Source organism: Prenolepis imparis, unplaced genomic scaffold (assembly GCF_030444845.1).
Source record: "Prenolepis imparis isolate NDT839.2.m4 unplaced genomic scaffold, iyPreImpa1.0 SCAF_5, whole genome shotgun sequence".
In the NCBI taxonomy this organism is placed as follows: Eukaryota; Metazoa; Arthropoda; class Insecta; order Hymenoptera; family Formicidae; genus Prenolepis; species Prenolepis imparis.
The window spans coordinates 9,536,385-9,550,066 of NW_028141163.1; the positions used below are offsets into that span (position 1 = coordinate 9,536,385).

Sequence of the window (13,682 nt, forward strand, 5' to 3'; positions counted from 1 at the left end):
GATAATACCAGGAGGAAAACTGCTCGCGCAGAAAGTGGAACACCGTTATAGGGTGAAAAAAGGAAAATCATTATTTGATAGTAAGGGCGGTTTCCCGCGGGTATACAACAAATTCTTATATGCTTTCAAGTACTTAAAAATATAATAACGATATTATTTTCAACAGACAAGTAAAGAATTTCTAAGATTTTGAGTTAATGCAACTGTCTTCTTATTATATTTTACGTTCTCTAATATTTTTCTATATACAAAATATCATCTTTTGCAGTTTAAAAAACAACATAAATACTAACTGAATATATACACGTAAAAAAATAATAATTTTCTCCTTCATATTATAATTATTCAAGATAAAGCAACTCGCACGTTTTAAATATTTACAGATAACTTACCGAGACAAATATTATGATTTAAAATCGCCAAATATTTGATCGAAAATTTTCATTCTCGGTTAAGTCAGATTTCTCTCGAGGAAAAGAAGGGGAAAAAAATTCGCGCGTCTTCGGCGAAAAGATGCACTCGCTCTCGACTCGCTATGCAAATATTTACTCGTCGGACAAGTAGTTTCGCGTAAAAATATCCACCGCTAGACTTCGTCACGCGCCCCGCCACCCATCTATCCTCCTTATCCCATCCTCCAAGCTCCACCATATACGTGGCATTCTCTCTTGCCCTATTCGCTCTATCGCGAATTGTAAACCCACCTGAAAAATCTGCTTGAGGGAGAAGAGAGCCCGTCGCAGCTCGCGGCCCTCGCTGTTCAGCAATTTTTCTGCAACAGACAAGCAACACGCAACCATTTATTATAATAATACCACACGCGCATTGTTGCGCGTGTCCAGGTCCAGGATGGACGGAGGCCCCCTTTCTGCGAGGGTCCCCATTTTCAGATCACGGTACTTAAAGCGCGTCGTAATGAAGAGGCCGCGTTTACCACGAGGGCCCTCTCCATCGTGATTCCACGTGATTGCGCAAACGCGCACTGCTAATTTGATATAAATTGCCGTCAGATTATTGAATCCATCCCTCGGGCGAGATCGAGAATCTTCGTCGTCGGAGCATAATTTCAGTATCACCAAACGAAAACGGCAGAGTTAGTTAGGCAAGGTATTAATACTCCGTATAATAAAAAATTTTTTAATTTATAAATTGATGAAGTGATTGTGCGAAAATCATTGATATAATTATTGAAAATTCGTCAAAATTATGTTCAAAAATTTCAATTTTATATGTGAGTTTGTGTATGTATACATAATCAAATGTAAAATATCAATTTTAAATACGACACTTATAAAACAAAATTTAGAGTATTCTGCGTAAAATCTATTTTTAATAAGAGTTTGTTCTTTGGATAAAATTGTGAAATTATTATATTTCCTCTTTCACATCATATGTCGATGTATTTTTATCTGCTAACAATTTCACTGAAATTGTTATTTCATAAACGTTTTAATTAATATTAGCAAATTTTTCTCGAGAGTAGCAAGACAAATTTTACAATATTTCTTTCTGGCAATTCATCTATAATGAATTGTTCATAATAAATCGCGCGAATGTGCACTCAACACATCGTAAAGTCATATTTAATATATTTGAATTTATGATGATTCTCTCTCTCTCTCTCTCTCTCCATTGAGAGTATTATCAATTTGACTCTTCCCTCTCTCTCTCTCTCTCTCGAATTTATCGAACATATTTATCAAACATATCGAGCAGCGCAAGCATGCAGCGTGCAATTAAACAGAGGCCAGTAATTAAATCCGATGAATTTTGCACGCCGAATTTTTTTGCAATGAAATTTCCGCCGTCTATTTTTCCTTCGTCATCCCGCCGAGCGATTCCCTTCCAATCATAGCCCACGATTCACCATATTACTAATAATTGAATTCCATTTCATCAGTGGTGCGGCAGGGTAAATTCAATTTGCCGGCCGCGCCGGGATTTCCCGACTCTCTCCCGCGGAAGTTCGCGGGTAGTTCGTCAGAATAGCGAAAAAAGGAAGGAATCCTAGTGGAACGTGTTATCGTGCGAAAGCACGGTATAACGCCAATTCACCGTGAATATATGCGACGGGAATTTTGCCGGAAACAAAGCAAAGCGCGATACAAAGAAAAAGTCGAACGTATCGGTGAGATGTACTAGTGCATGCAGAAAGTAGTTTCCGTTTTTTTTTGATAAGAGCGATTTATTTATCATTGACTCCATATTTTATGTTCACACACATACAAGTCACAAGATACTCAAAAATAAATTTGGCTATTTCCGATTACGAGATATATTCAACCATGTTTTTTTTATCGTTAGTTCTAATTTCACCAGATTTTTCTTTTGTTCAAAACTGATCAATTCCGACTACAAAATTTTCGTCCCAAGATTAACTTTAAAAATGCTAGCATACAATACAAAGTTTAATAATAATACCGTTTAAAATATAAAGATATTTTTCGTTTGCGATTTTTTTTACGTAACTGTGTCTTTTCGCCAGCCAGAAATCAGGGTTCGCGGCGTGGCAAACCCAATTCGCGATTTCTTTCGTGGAAAAGGGGGGCCCAGTACGACCGCATAATCCACGGCTATCACGCGATCTTCAAATGCATAATGCATGCAGGTGAGGAATGACCGAAGGAGAAGAGCTATGGGAAGGACGAGCGAAAAGGAGAAAGAAGGTAGATATGCAAGCAAAGGTAATTAGGAGCTCGCTGCAGGGTACGCGAAGGAATCGGGGAGAAGGATGTGACGGCGAAAGGAAGAGAGAACGAGCGACGCGTCTTCTAAGAATAGCGGTCCCAAGGCCCTGGGGCCCTTGGTCCCTCCGTAATCAGTGACCATATAAGCAAAAGTCCCTGTCTCCTTCTTCGACCCTTTTTGCTTCGTGTCTCTCTGTCTCCGCGTTGTATCTTCTTTTCGTTGCTAAGCAACTTCGCCATACATACATATACACACAAACACACACAAACACACACACAACTAAGTTATAAGTCGCAATGCGTCATTGTCGCTCATAGATCCTGTTTCGTTTAATTTTCACTCAGATCAACGTCAGCTTTCAGCAGTAAATGACTGCTTACGTAATTTACGTTATCGTAGATGATCTACTACTGACCTATTTCTAAAAAAAAAAAATAAAATAAAATAAAAAGAGGGAAAAAGCTTTTGTCGCAGCTGACAAGAAGTTAATGTTTTATGAATTTCAAATATGTATACGCATAAATATGCTAGATTTCTTCAAAGATGTGAAAATGTTCTTTTGATGATTACAGAATCTTAAAGATATCTAACGTCCATATTTTCATATCACATAAAAAGCAAAAAGTTAATAATAACCAATTAACTATTGAAAGCTCAGTGTGCATTCTTGATATAAAAATTTAAATAAAAAGATTGTATATATATATTTGCAAATATTTAATATTAAACATAAAAGTTATTTTCTTTACTGTCAGTCCTATTTCAGTTTAAACCATTTAATTTGGGCAATTAATTTAACTATATTTTCGTTTAATATAATTTTACGAGAAAACGTAGTGGTCTAAATTAGAGTTTCATTCAACCAAGTTTAAAATGAGATATTTTTATTATCAGACTAATTAAACTAACCAGATCAATTCAAAGTGTATAAAAACGTAACGATACTTCATTTATGACAGATATAATATGATAAAATGTTATATCACGATATTTTATAAAATTTTTATGTAGGATTATATATAATACATTCATATTGTGAACCATGCCAATTGGCATACACCTATAATATTACTCTAATCTAAGAACAGCCAAAATAAAAAGCGCATTAAAATTAAAAATACGAAAGATGATTAAATTATAAATCACAAATTTTTAATATGTAAATATATCCTACAGTTAACTATTTTTTCCGTATTGCAAGAAAAGAAATTTGTATGAAAAATTTTATTAATTATTATTCATGCAAATTAACTTTTATTCGGATTTTTTTCATTCGAACTTTAATTTGATATAGTTAAAACTGCAATACCCGAGAAAAAAAGATATAATATAGTCAGATATAAATATACATCATTATAGTTATGAAAAGATCTAATAACATATGTAATTTTATATGATTATATAGATTATATCCCAGTTTAATGTTTGTTTAAATTTTCGCAAACATCTCTAATAATAAAAAAATATTCAAATCATTTTTTTATATTTTTTCTTATTTTTTCATACATAATTATATAAAAAAAATTATAAAATTAGTCCAATAAATTCCGACTGAAAACCGTAGACTGCGGATTAGTCCACTAAGAATTTGGGATTCACGAAAATTTTATAATGCTATAGTAAGAGAGACAGTTTAACCCATTTTGCGGACGACCGAATACTATTGCCAAGTTGCTCGGCGTGAGCGAAATCTGAGTCCGTGTGTCGCGTGATATGTGAAAACGTGCACTTGTAGCACGCGAAACGTGCTATATAACATATCCGGCTAAGCGGCCAACCGCGAAATATTTGTAGGATCTGTTTGCGCGCAAGCGAAATAGAATCGCAAAATTATCTATCGCTGAATTTCGTGGTCGCACGATGAATACGCTGATGCGGGGATGAAAGGCGATTAATATAGCGAGCGATGTGATGCAATATAATAGATTATCAACAAGAGTCTCATACAGGCAATATAATAATCTATTATTTTAATTCTCAGCAGATGTGAGGTTTATATAAATGGAATAAATTAGATTCGCGCACATTTAACATTCATTTGATTTAATTTTTTAAAAGAGATTACGTTGTTAATCATGTGAAATCATATATTATTATACTGGCTATAATTATATATATGACTTAAATATTAATAATAATAATATTTAATAATTTCTTGTTTTAAATTATTACAAAATCTCTCTATTTGTATCAGATATATTTAAAAAATAACATAAAAAAATAATATTATAAAACAAGATATTTTATTAGTTTTGCAGATATATTAAACATTAATATTTTTCTAAATAGAGAATTTCTACTACCAATATATCGTTCTTCGTTTTCATTATTTTGCGAGATGTTTTGTCATCTGAAATAGCATATATATTGCATATATCTAAGTATAGAGAAGAGATATGGGATGTAGTGCAAGATAATCTTCATTATTCGCTTTTGGAAGGCAACCACGAGTCATACAAGAACGAGAAGAAGAAAAGGATCAAAATGAAAAAAGACAGACAGATTTCACGAGGGTCGGAGGTACACGAAGAACCGTTAAAATATGTAAAACGGCACGGTCCACTTTGGCTTCCGCTCCTCCCTCTGCCCTTTTGGGACTTCTTTTTTTCTTGCTCGCGTTCTGTACCTTCGATTATCTCTTCCACCGCCTTCATAGGGTTCAATGAACCAGGACACGGTGTACCCAACGCAGGTGTACCAACGCATATAATCGTTCGCGAATTTCATTCTTCGTGATATTCGGCATGTTGCATATAGAACATTTCAGCAAAATTCTTATTTTTTAAAAAAGTTAATTAAAAAAATTCAATCACACAAAATTTTTTAAACCTGTTATACCTTTCTGTTGCAACATTAGAATCTAAAAAGAGTAGGTCAAAATTAACACTCTTTTAATTATAAATAAGGATTAAAGAAATTTGCATAATTGTGTGTACTTCTAACAAAAAAAATCTATACATCTAATATAATTAACTTTAAATAAAGAAAAAATCTTATAATTAATTTATTATTTATAATTAATTGTCAAAGATTTTTAAAATATATAATAAATATATAATAATTGTGAAGAGAAAAATATACCCTTTAAATTTGTCAAAGAATGTGTGGTTAAATAAAAATGCAGATACTCTGTATAATGGCTGCAAACATCATAGCACTTAGCTATGTATAATGAAACGGCGATTCTCGAAGTCTTGATTACAATTAACTCAATTATACAAGCAAAATACGATAGAATGTTAACAAAGCAACTGCTGCCAGAGAACTGACAGCTGAAATAACTTCGTTGGGAATAATTTACATTTGTATGGCAAAAAGATGCAAGAGATATCTTCGCTTGTTTTCAAACAGTTGATGTTTGTGCAACTTATAAATAAGTCTGAACATTTCACAGAAATATTTCTCTTTAACGAAAATAATGTCACGATGCTAATACTGTAAATATGAATATTATACCTAATATGAAAAAATATAACTTATTTATATAATATAAATTATATATATTACATAATCGCATATATTTATATATTATTTTAATATTATGATTTTCAAACATATGAAACGTTGTAATAGAACTGATTTAATAAAATTTACTTAAATAATAAATAAATTTAAGAAATATTTTTATCGGCTCTCAGTATTTAATAAATAAATAAATATGATTTTTACAGTCGGCCAATAGAGCCAAGCACGAAAATTAATTCTAATTTTTAGAACTGTATCTCTTGGTTTGAGATTACTAAGTTCCATCAATTAATAATCCTCGAACTTTACAACGGGAAAATAGGCGAGAAAAATATTGGTCCGAAAAGTCGCTGAAGCGGGAATTGAACCCGCGTCTTTCGCGCGCCGCGCATTTTATTAAATAATAAAGTTAATATAAATTTAAAAAAACAACAGCTTTGAATTGTTTCAATATATAGTTAAATTTTTAATGTATTATCTTTGAAATAATTTAATTATGTGCAAAATTACCGCAAGAGAAAAAACCGGATTTGATAAGAAAATAAAGCAAGAGTTTATTAGAACGAGTAAAATGCCAATTATAAAAATGTTTTTAAAAATATAGAACGGTCAGAAAAGAAAATCATAACACACCCATCAATATTATTTCTATACGAGGGTCGGCAATTACGGCGCATGCCAGTAATTGTTGCAATTCAGGCATAACAAGATTTAATCACAATAATCTTATCGAAATAATACGTCTGTTATAAAATCATTTATTTTGTTTCCGTAAAATGTATAAAACAACGAATCATCATTCGATTATACAAAAAAGATGGGCACGTATTTAATAAGAAAAAGCGTATGAAATGCGGATGTGGTAAATCTGTGGAAATGTAGCACTACTTGAGTTAATTTTCTTGTAATATTTTTAATTCACCATATCGAGAAAGATATTTAAGAAATTGATGAGAAAATGCATCTGCTTTTGAGAAAAAATGTCTGGTTATACAACGTTTATTGCATTGATATTGTGTGATCATAATATTTAAAAAATTGTAATGATATCCAAAAACTGCATATTTAGCGTTAAACACAATCATACATTTTTTATTAATTTTAAATATTAAAAATAAAAATAATTATGCAAATTTTTATTAATTATATTAAACTTATATTTCTTGTATAATAAATTATTTCAGCTATATTTTTTATATGAGTTTATATGATTATATTGTATTATATTCAATAAAATAATAGAAAGAGAGAGAGATTAAAAAAAATAAGAATGCCTAAATATTTTCGTAAAATGTCAAATAATTTATAAAAACAAACATAAATATTTAAATATTTTTTAACTATGCAAAGAGAGAAAAAGAGAATTATCTTAATAGTAATAAAAGGATTAAATATGTATATGGACGCTATTTGTTATAATTCCAATAAAATTTTTATGTTGTTGCAAATGAAAAGAATGAAAGGAGTTTTTATTCGACATTATGTGATTAAGTACTGTCTGTCATAGTTAGTGATAGATGGTCGCTGAGCTACGATAAAGGATTAGCTTGATTTTCGCAGGTACAGCATTCTGCACTCAGTCAGCGGTATAGTTATTACTTTGCTAATTATCAACAGGCAACAGAGCTCATTGTTTACGACATTGTATAATTATGTCACAGTGTGCATTTAAAAAGATGGAATTGCATTTTCTTACAATTTAAAAACGTATTGTCGATGTAATTATATATTCGCGATTCATTGTCCTTATAACAGTTCGCACCATGTTTTGCAATATTAAAAAGTTATTTGCATTTTTATAGAAAAAAAAAATTTAATCTTATTTAAAATATTGATTATCATAAAAGCGATGTAAAAATATAGAAAGCTTGTCTTTTTAAAAATCTGTGTTTCCCCCGATGTAGATATAGAAATATTCTATTATAATAAATTATTATTTCATTTTCTTATTATTTTTTATTTTACCTATAAACCTATATTCTAAATGCAAAAGTAAATTTAAAATATTTTAAAAATTAATATTTTATTTTAGATATTTAAAAAATGTAAAAGATAAAATAATAAATGCTGAAAATTTAATTCGTGGAATATCTCTCGCGCTTGTAATTAAAAAATTTTCTAAATGTAACTAAAAAATTTTCTAATTTTTGTTAAGAAAATCTCAATCTTGAATTAGTTGAAGAATCCATGATTAAAAATGCAATAAGTTATAAGTTTTAGTCACGTTATATATAACTATACATATTTCTATGTATATATAATTTTTATAAATATGAACATGGACATTCTCTTTCAAACTATTATGATTTAATATACATAAGTGTTCGTTTATCAGGACATCAGACGTCATCAATTGAATGCAATGTCAGTATGACAATCAGTACAAGTTATTCATATTAATGATATATGGTCAACATACATTTGGAACTTTTGAAACTATGATGATTAAATATGCGTGACTATACACTCACATTCATTGATCACTCATTGTTATTATTACGTCGCTAAACCACAACAAGTAACCTAATAATTAAAATGTTCTAGTTATTTTAAATTTAGTAGTTTTAAACTATAGTAATTATAAATTTAAAAATATACATTTTGTATACAATTATTATATATATTAAAAATAATATTAAAAAAAGGAAAAAATAGAAAATATTAATATATAGGTATAAAAAATATTTGAATTATTTAGAAGAAATCATGAATTCCAAAATATATGCGATCTAATATTAAATAGCATAAAATAGTTTCGTTTACGGATGTAGAGTTAATTTCACAACGGAAATGTATTTAGATATCCACTTTTCCACATATTCCTTCCTTATTTAAATTCTCAAGAAATATCTTGATAATTAAAAAAGGAAATTAAACATCCGTAGAAATTTTAGTTTATAATTAGATAACGTTTTGATTACATTTATTTACATCCTGAATATTAATTAGCAAAAGATTTTCCAATTTTATTCACTTTTAATACAACTATCGACATGTATGTGTGTGTGTGTCTATATCATTTAGAAGCAAAATTATTTAAGACATTGATTAGACGAGATTGTCCGCATATCGAACTTTTTAACGATCAAATCTTATAGGTATACTCATTTTGTATATTCATCCGTCTTCATCTACGATTATGAAAACTCTACCGTAACATCAGCGTTACAGTTAATAGAAGGTCGCCGTTGTCGGTGAACCGAAACAAGTGACCGAGTAACTAGAACGAGACTCGACCCGACTCGCTGCCAGTTAAGAGTCGAGAAGGAATCAGCGCGCGCGGATGATCCATCCAAGTGGATCGTGGGAGCCCGTCGCGAGATTTGAATCAGGAATTCACGATGGTGGTACTCACCTATGATAGTGTGAACCCTCACGGACAGCTGGGTCCTGAGAATGATCGCGTTCTTCCGGCTGCAACAGAAAGAACAAACAATACCGGCCGATTAGTATGCGCCGATTAAAATGCCGATTGTTGCGTCGGGTTACGTATTAATATGTAATTAAAGGGGAGAGGAGAGAGACAGAGAGGAGGCCTATTGCCCCACTGAAGCGCAGCCAGCTATTATTCGTCCTGCCGCGGATAAATGCTAATTAGTTGCAGTCGCGAATTAATCGCGTTCGATAATTACATAATTAAGGCCCGGCGTCCTCCTTAAATAAACCGCGCTTATATACATATACACTATGCAAACGTTAATAAATATGTTCCTATGGTATGCGGCGGATGATGCATGCGTTCTCGAATTTAAATTTATAAATTTGCAATTGTAATATGGTCTTGCCTCTATTGTTCTGACGTAATAGAGCACGATAACCTGGTAACGCAGTTGCGATGACTTGTTTCTTGAGTCTCAACTAATTGTAAGTAAATATAATAAATTGAAAACTCCTAGAATAGATTATTCCATCGGCGTTCCAGGAAGTTCCTATGAAATCAGTCAGGAAGCGGCAAATATATGTCACCGCATGTGACAATTGTAACGAAGCTCTATGAGTGGCACTAATTCGCACAAGTAAACGCTCATAGATTCCGGCTAATAAATGTGGCTTCTCGTAGCAAGTCTAAGTTCCGATATATATATAAATTGGGTTAAAGTGGCGCGACTCGGCTTCTCCGTGCATATATGTACCTCCTCACCTTGAACGGCGCGAACTTTAAGGCCCTGCGAACCTTCCCACGCCACGTCGCTGAGAAACCGCGACGACCGTATAGACAATGGCTTCTAGAAAAAGAGGGAGGGAAAAAAAAGGCGACGAAGAATCGTCGTTGGCACAACGGCCGATGTTGTGTAGTGGCAATGTTGGCTGCGCGAAGATAAAAAAAAATCCGGTATACACTTGTTAATAATGTTTCCGCTCGTTAAATGAGGGTGGCAGAATGCGATTACGCGCCCTGAATTTCTCACGAATAATGGCGGCAGTAGCAGTATGTTACAACGAGACGACCTCTTTTGAATACCTACAAAGGGCAGGAATATAGAGCGCAACAGGATTTGTAATGCAACAATTCGATTTAAATTCGAATACATTCGGTATATGTAACATTAAATATTGTGTTACAAAAAGCAAAATTAGGACAAATAATTATATTGCCTTTAAACTTTTACAAAATATAAAAATAATTAAAAAGATATTTAATTTTAATAATGAAATATATTTGACCACAGTTCCATGCATTTAAGTGCATTGCGTTTTGTGATAAATTATCAAATATTATAAAAATAAATTTTAAAAATTTTTATTGAAATATATTATTTCGTAAAATATAAATAACAAGCTAAGAATTAATTCAAAAAATAATTCTAATGGATATCTGTGCATAATTATATAAAATAATTATATATATAATAATATATGAAACATTTTTTATTATGTTTTACTTATAAAACAAGTAAAATTGCATGTAGAGTTAATATCGTAAAATATGTGTAAGGAAAGCTAATTGATAAAAGCATTTACGATAATGTTCCACTATTAACCCTTCATAGAATTAAATTATGCAAGCAAGTAATAGTCACATTAAGATTCATTAGGCGATATCATATCCAATAAAATGCAATTTAAAAATTCAAAAATTTCATTAACATTAAGACTGTCTGAAATATTATCGGAGAAATATTACTGATACGTGATTTTTCCTCCCTTTCTAACTCTATACATTAATGAAAACGCTCGTTTGAGAACAGTCTGCTCGATGCACCGCGTTGAATGATATATCACCAGACAGGCAAAACAAGTAGAGCCGCCGCAACGCGACGATGTTCCAGTGGCAACGACCGCGAAGGGTTAACAAACTCCAAAAGCGGAGGTTGCACGAATAAATTAAAAAGTTTCAGGCATGGGGCCAAGTTCAATGCCGGGTAATATCGGCCGGATGCGCGTGTATTCTGTTTTCTCGTAAACATCCAGCCACTATCTTCTGCCCCGACCGATTCGCGATAATTCCTTTCATAGGAGTGTAATAGCGTAATTCATAAAACGGTTGTCGAAATATGTACTTTGAAATGTCGTAAAAATCTTTCGTTCTTACGATTCGTCGATCTACATCATGTCGATTAAACGCTTGCTTAAAAAATTTAAGGGAACGTAATTTTTGTGTCAAAACTTTATCATATTTTTTTAAAAATATTGTTTAACTGTAGAAATAATCAAAAATGGCATTTTATAAATACATTGATAATTTGAAATTTTATTTCTATTTAAAGGAAGAAATTAAAATATTCTAAAATTCAAAGAAACTCGAGGACAGAATCTCATCTGTATGTATTTATATGAATTAGATTTTTATATATGTATATATTTGATTTTTATCAATTACATAGTAAAGTGTTCGATCCATCAATATTTTCGCATGCATGAGAGTGAAGTGTCTTTTCAAAATGGACATTGTAACTTTCTCGGGGAAACAACAAGCGGTATCACAACAGAGCGCGGGAGGTCGCCGAAATCTACCTGAGAAAGGCCGGAGAAACTCTCATGCAAATGCGATTTACCTTCGTGGCGTGGCTACTGTTAGGTTGCCAGGAACAAGTGCACCCTCGGGAGAAGCGAGAGGCGAAGCCGTAGTAACGTTCCCGGCAAATGGAATGCAAAATCCTGGACGGCGTGAACGCTCCGAGAAAACTTGGTCGTCCATTGGGCGACGAAAGTCTCCCCGGGTTCTCTCGAAAGTATTTCCAATCTCTCTTAATGGCGCATTAATCGTGATTCCCTCGGACGAGGGTGAAGAGAGCGAAATGGCCGTTTCCTTTAAACGCGATAACTTCGGCCGACAGTTTTTCAATTGGCAAACGACGCACTGATGGTCGGCGAAGTTGTTTCCAATATCTGTTATCGATACTTCTCGTCTTTTACTCACGCGCTGTTTAATTCAGAAGTTTGTGCGGGGCAAAGTTACGGAACACGGAGGAAAGTACGTCGAGAAATCTCCAGCGCCTCGATCGAGCATGAAATTAAAGATGTTCGTGTTGAGAAGTTTGCGCGAACGGGAAGAGAACTTGAACTGACTTGTGTTAATCTTTCATTAATGTACGATGTACGGGAGTTTTAATTGATTATATAATGCAAATATAAATTTCCTCTCTAAAAGAGATATATTGAATCTCTGTAATACACTCTCCATAAACGTATATCATGTTACAGTGTTATAAGAATTTCTCTAGATTAATTATTATCATTGAAGAATATCGATAAAATATTAAAGTTTATATATGTATAAATTAAATAAAATGTCGAAATATTGTATCGAAATGTGTTAAAACATCAATAAAATTTTATAATAAGAATAAAAATCTATATAATAAATATATATTTATGAACAACATTATACCTATCAGAATTCGGAAATTATTTTGTCCTCGATGATATATTTTGAAAGCAGAAATTCATCGTCCGTTTTTGTGAAAACGAGGTTCATTTTGATTCCGGACAAACTATCGTGCCATTCTCGACGTGAAATTCGTGGATCGCGATGAAGATTAATGATATCGAGATCCACCTAGATCCGGCTGACTAAGAGGAGAACGAGCCGATCGATATTAACCCGTCGCGACCTCCCCGTTTCGTTATAAGTACCTCGATCCTGCACAGACGAGAGAGAATCGAACGATCCCGTCGTCTTCTGACGGCTTGCACAGCTGATCACGAGGCCGCTCTCAGTCAGCAAGAGCGATTGCGAAACGATTGCGATGCGCGTGTGCGAGGCTATCTTCGAGTGAGTTTTCAAGTACACAGGCCGATGAGTGCTTCCCTTGCAAAGTTATGCAAGAACGAAATAAAGTCGCTGCTAAAACTTGCCAAGAAAGAGACGATTCATGGACTTTGAGAGAACGGAAGCGCATCTAGCCGCAAAGCGTAATCGAGAGTCGCAACGCGAGAAGAAAGTTATTTCACGACAATTGGCTGAAGCGATTAGTGTCACTAGGGGTGATTTAGCGGAAAAAGATTTTTTGGGGTAATTTTCCGATATGCGAAAAATTTTTGGCGGTCTGTCAAAACTATGAGAAGACAAAACTAACAGAGAAATA

The 13,682-nt window shown here is 32.8% G+C and overlaps 1 protein-coding gene across 10 annotated transcripts in view; it reads right to left on the reverse strand.

The window, feature by feature from the left end:
- Positions 1-13,682, reverse strand: part of Fhos (Formin homology 2 domain containing) — a 164,656-nt gene that overhangs the window by 33,646 nt on the left and 117,328 nt on the right. For all 10 annotated transcript variants that reach the window (XM_083039225.1, XM_083039224.1, XM_083039226.1 and 7 more), the window contains 2 exons: positions 9,509-9,567; positions 705-772 (listed from right to left, as the gene is read on the reverse strand). In XM_083039225.1, coding sequence (XP_082895351.1) covers positions 705-772; positions 9,509-9,567 — 127 coding nt within the window. The remainder of the gene's footprint in view (positions 1-704; positions 773-9,508; positions 9,568-13,682) is intronic.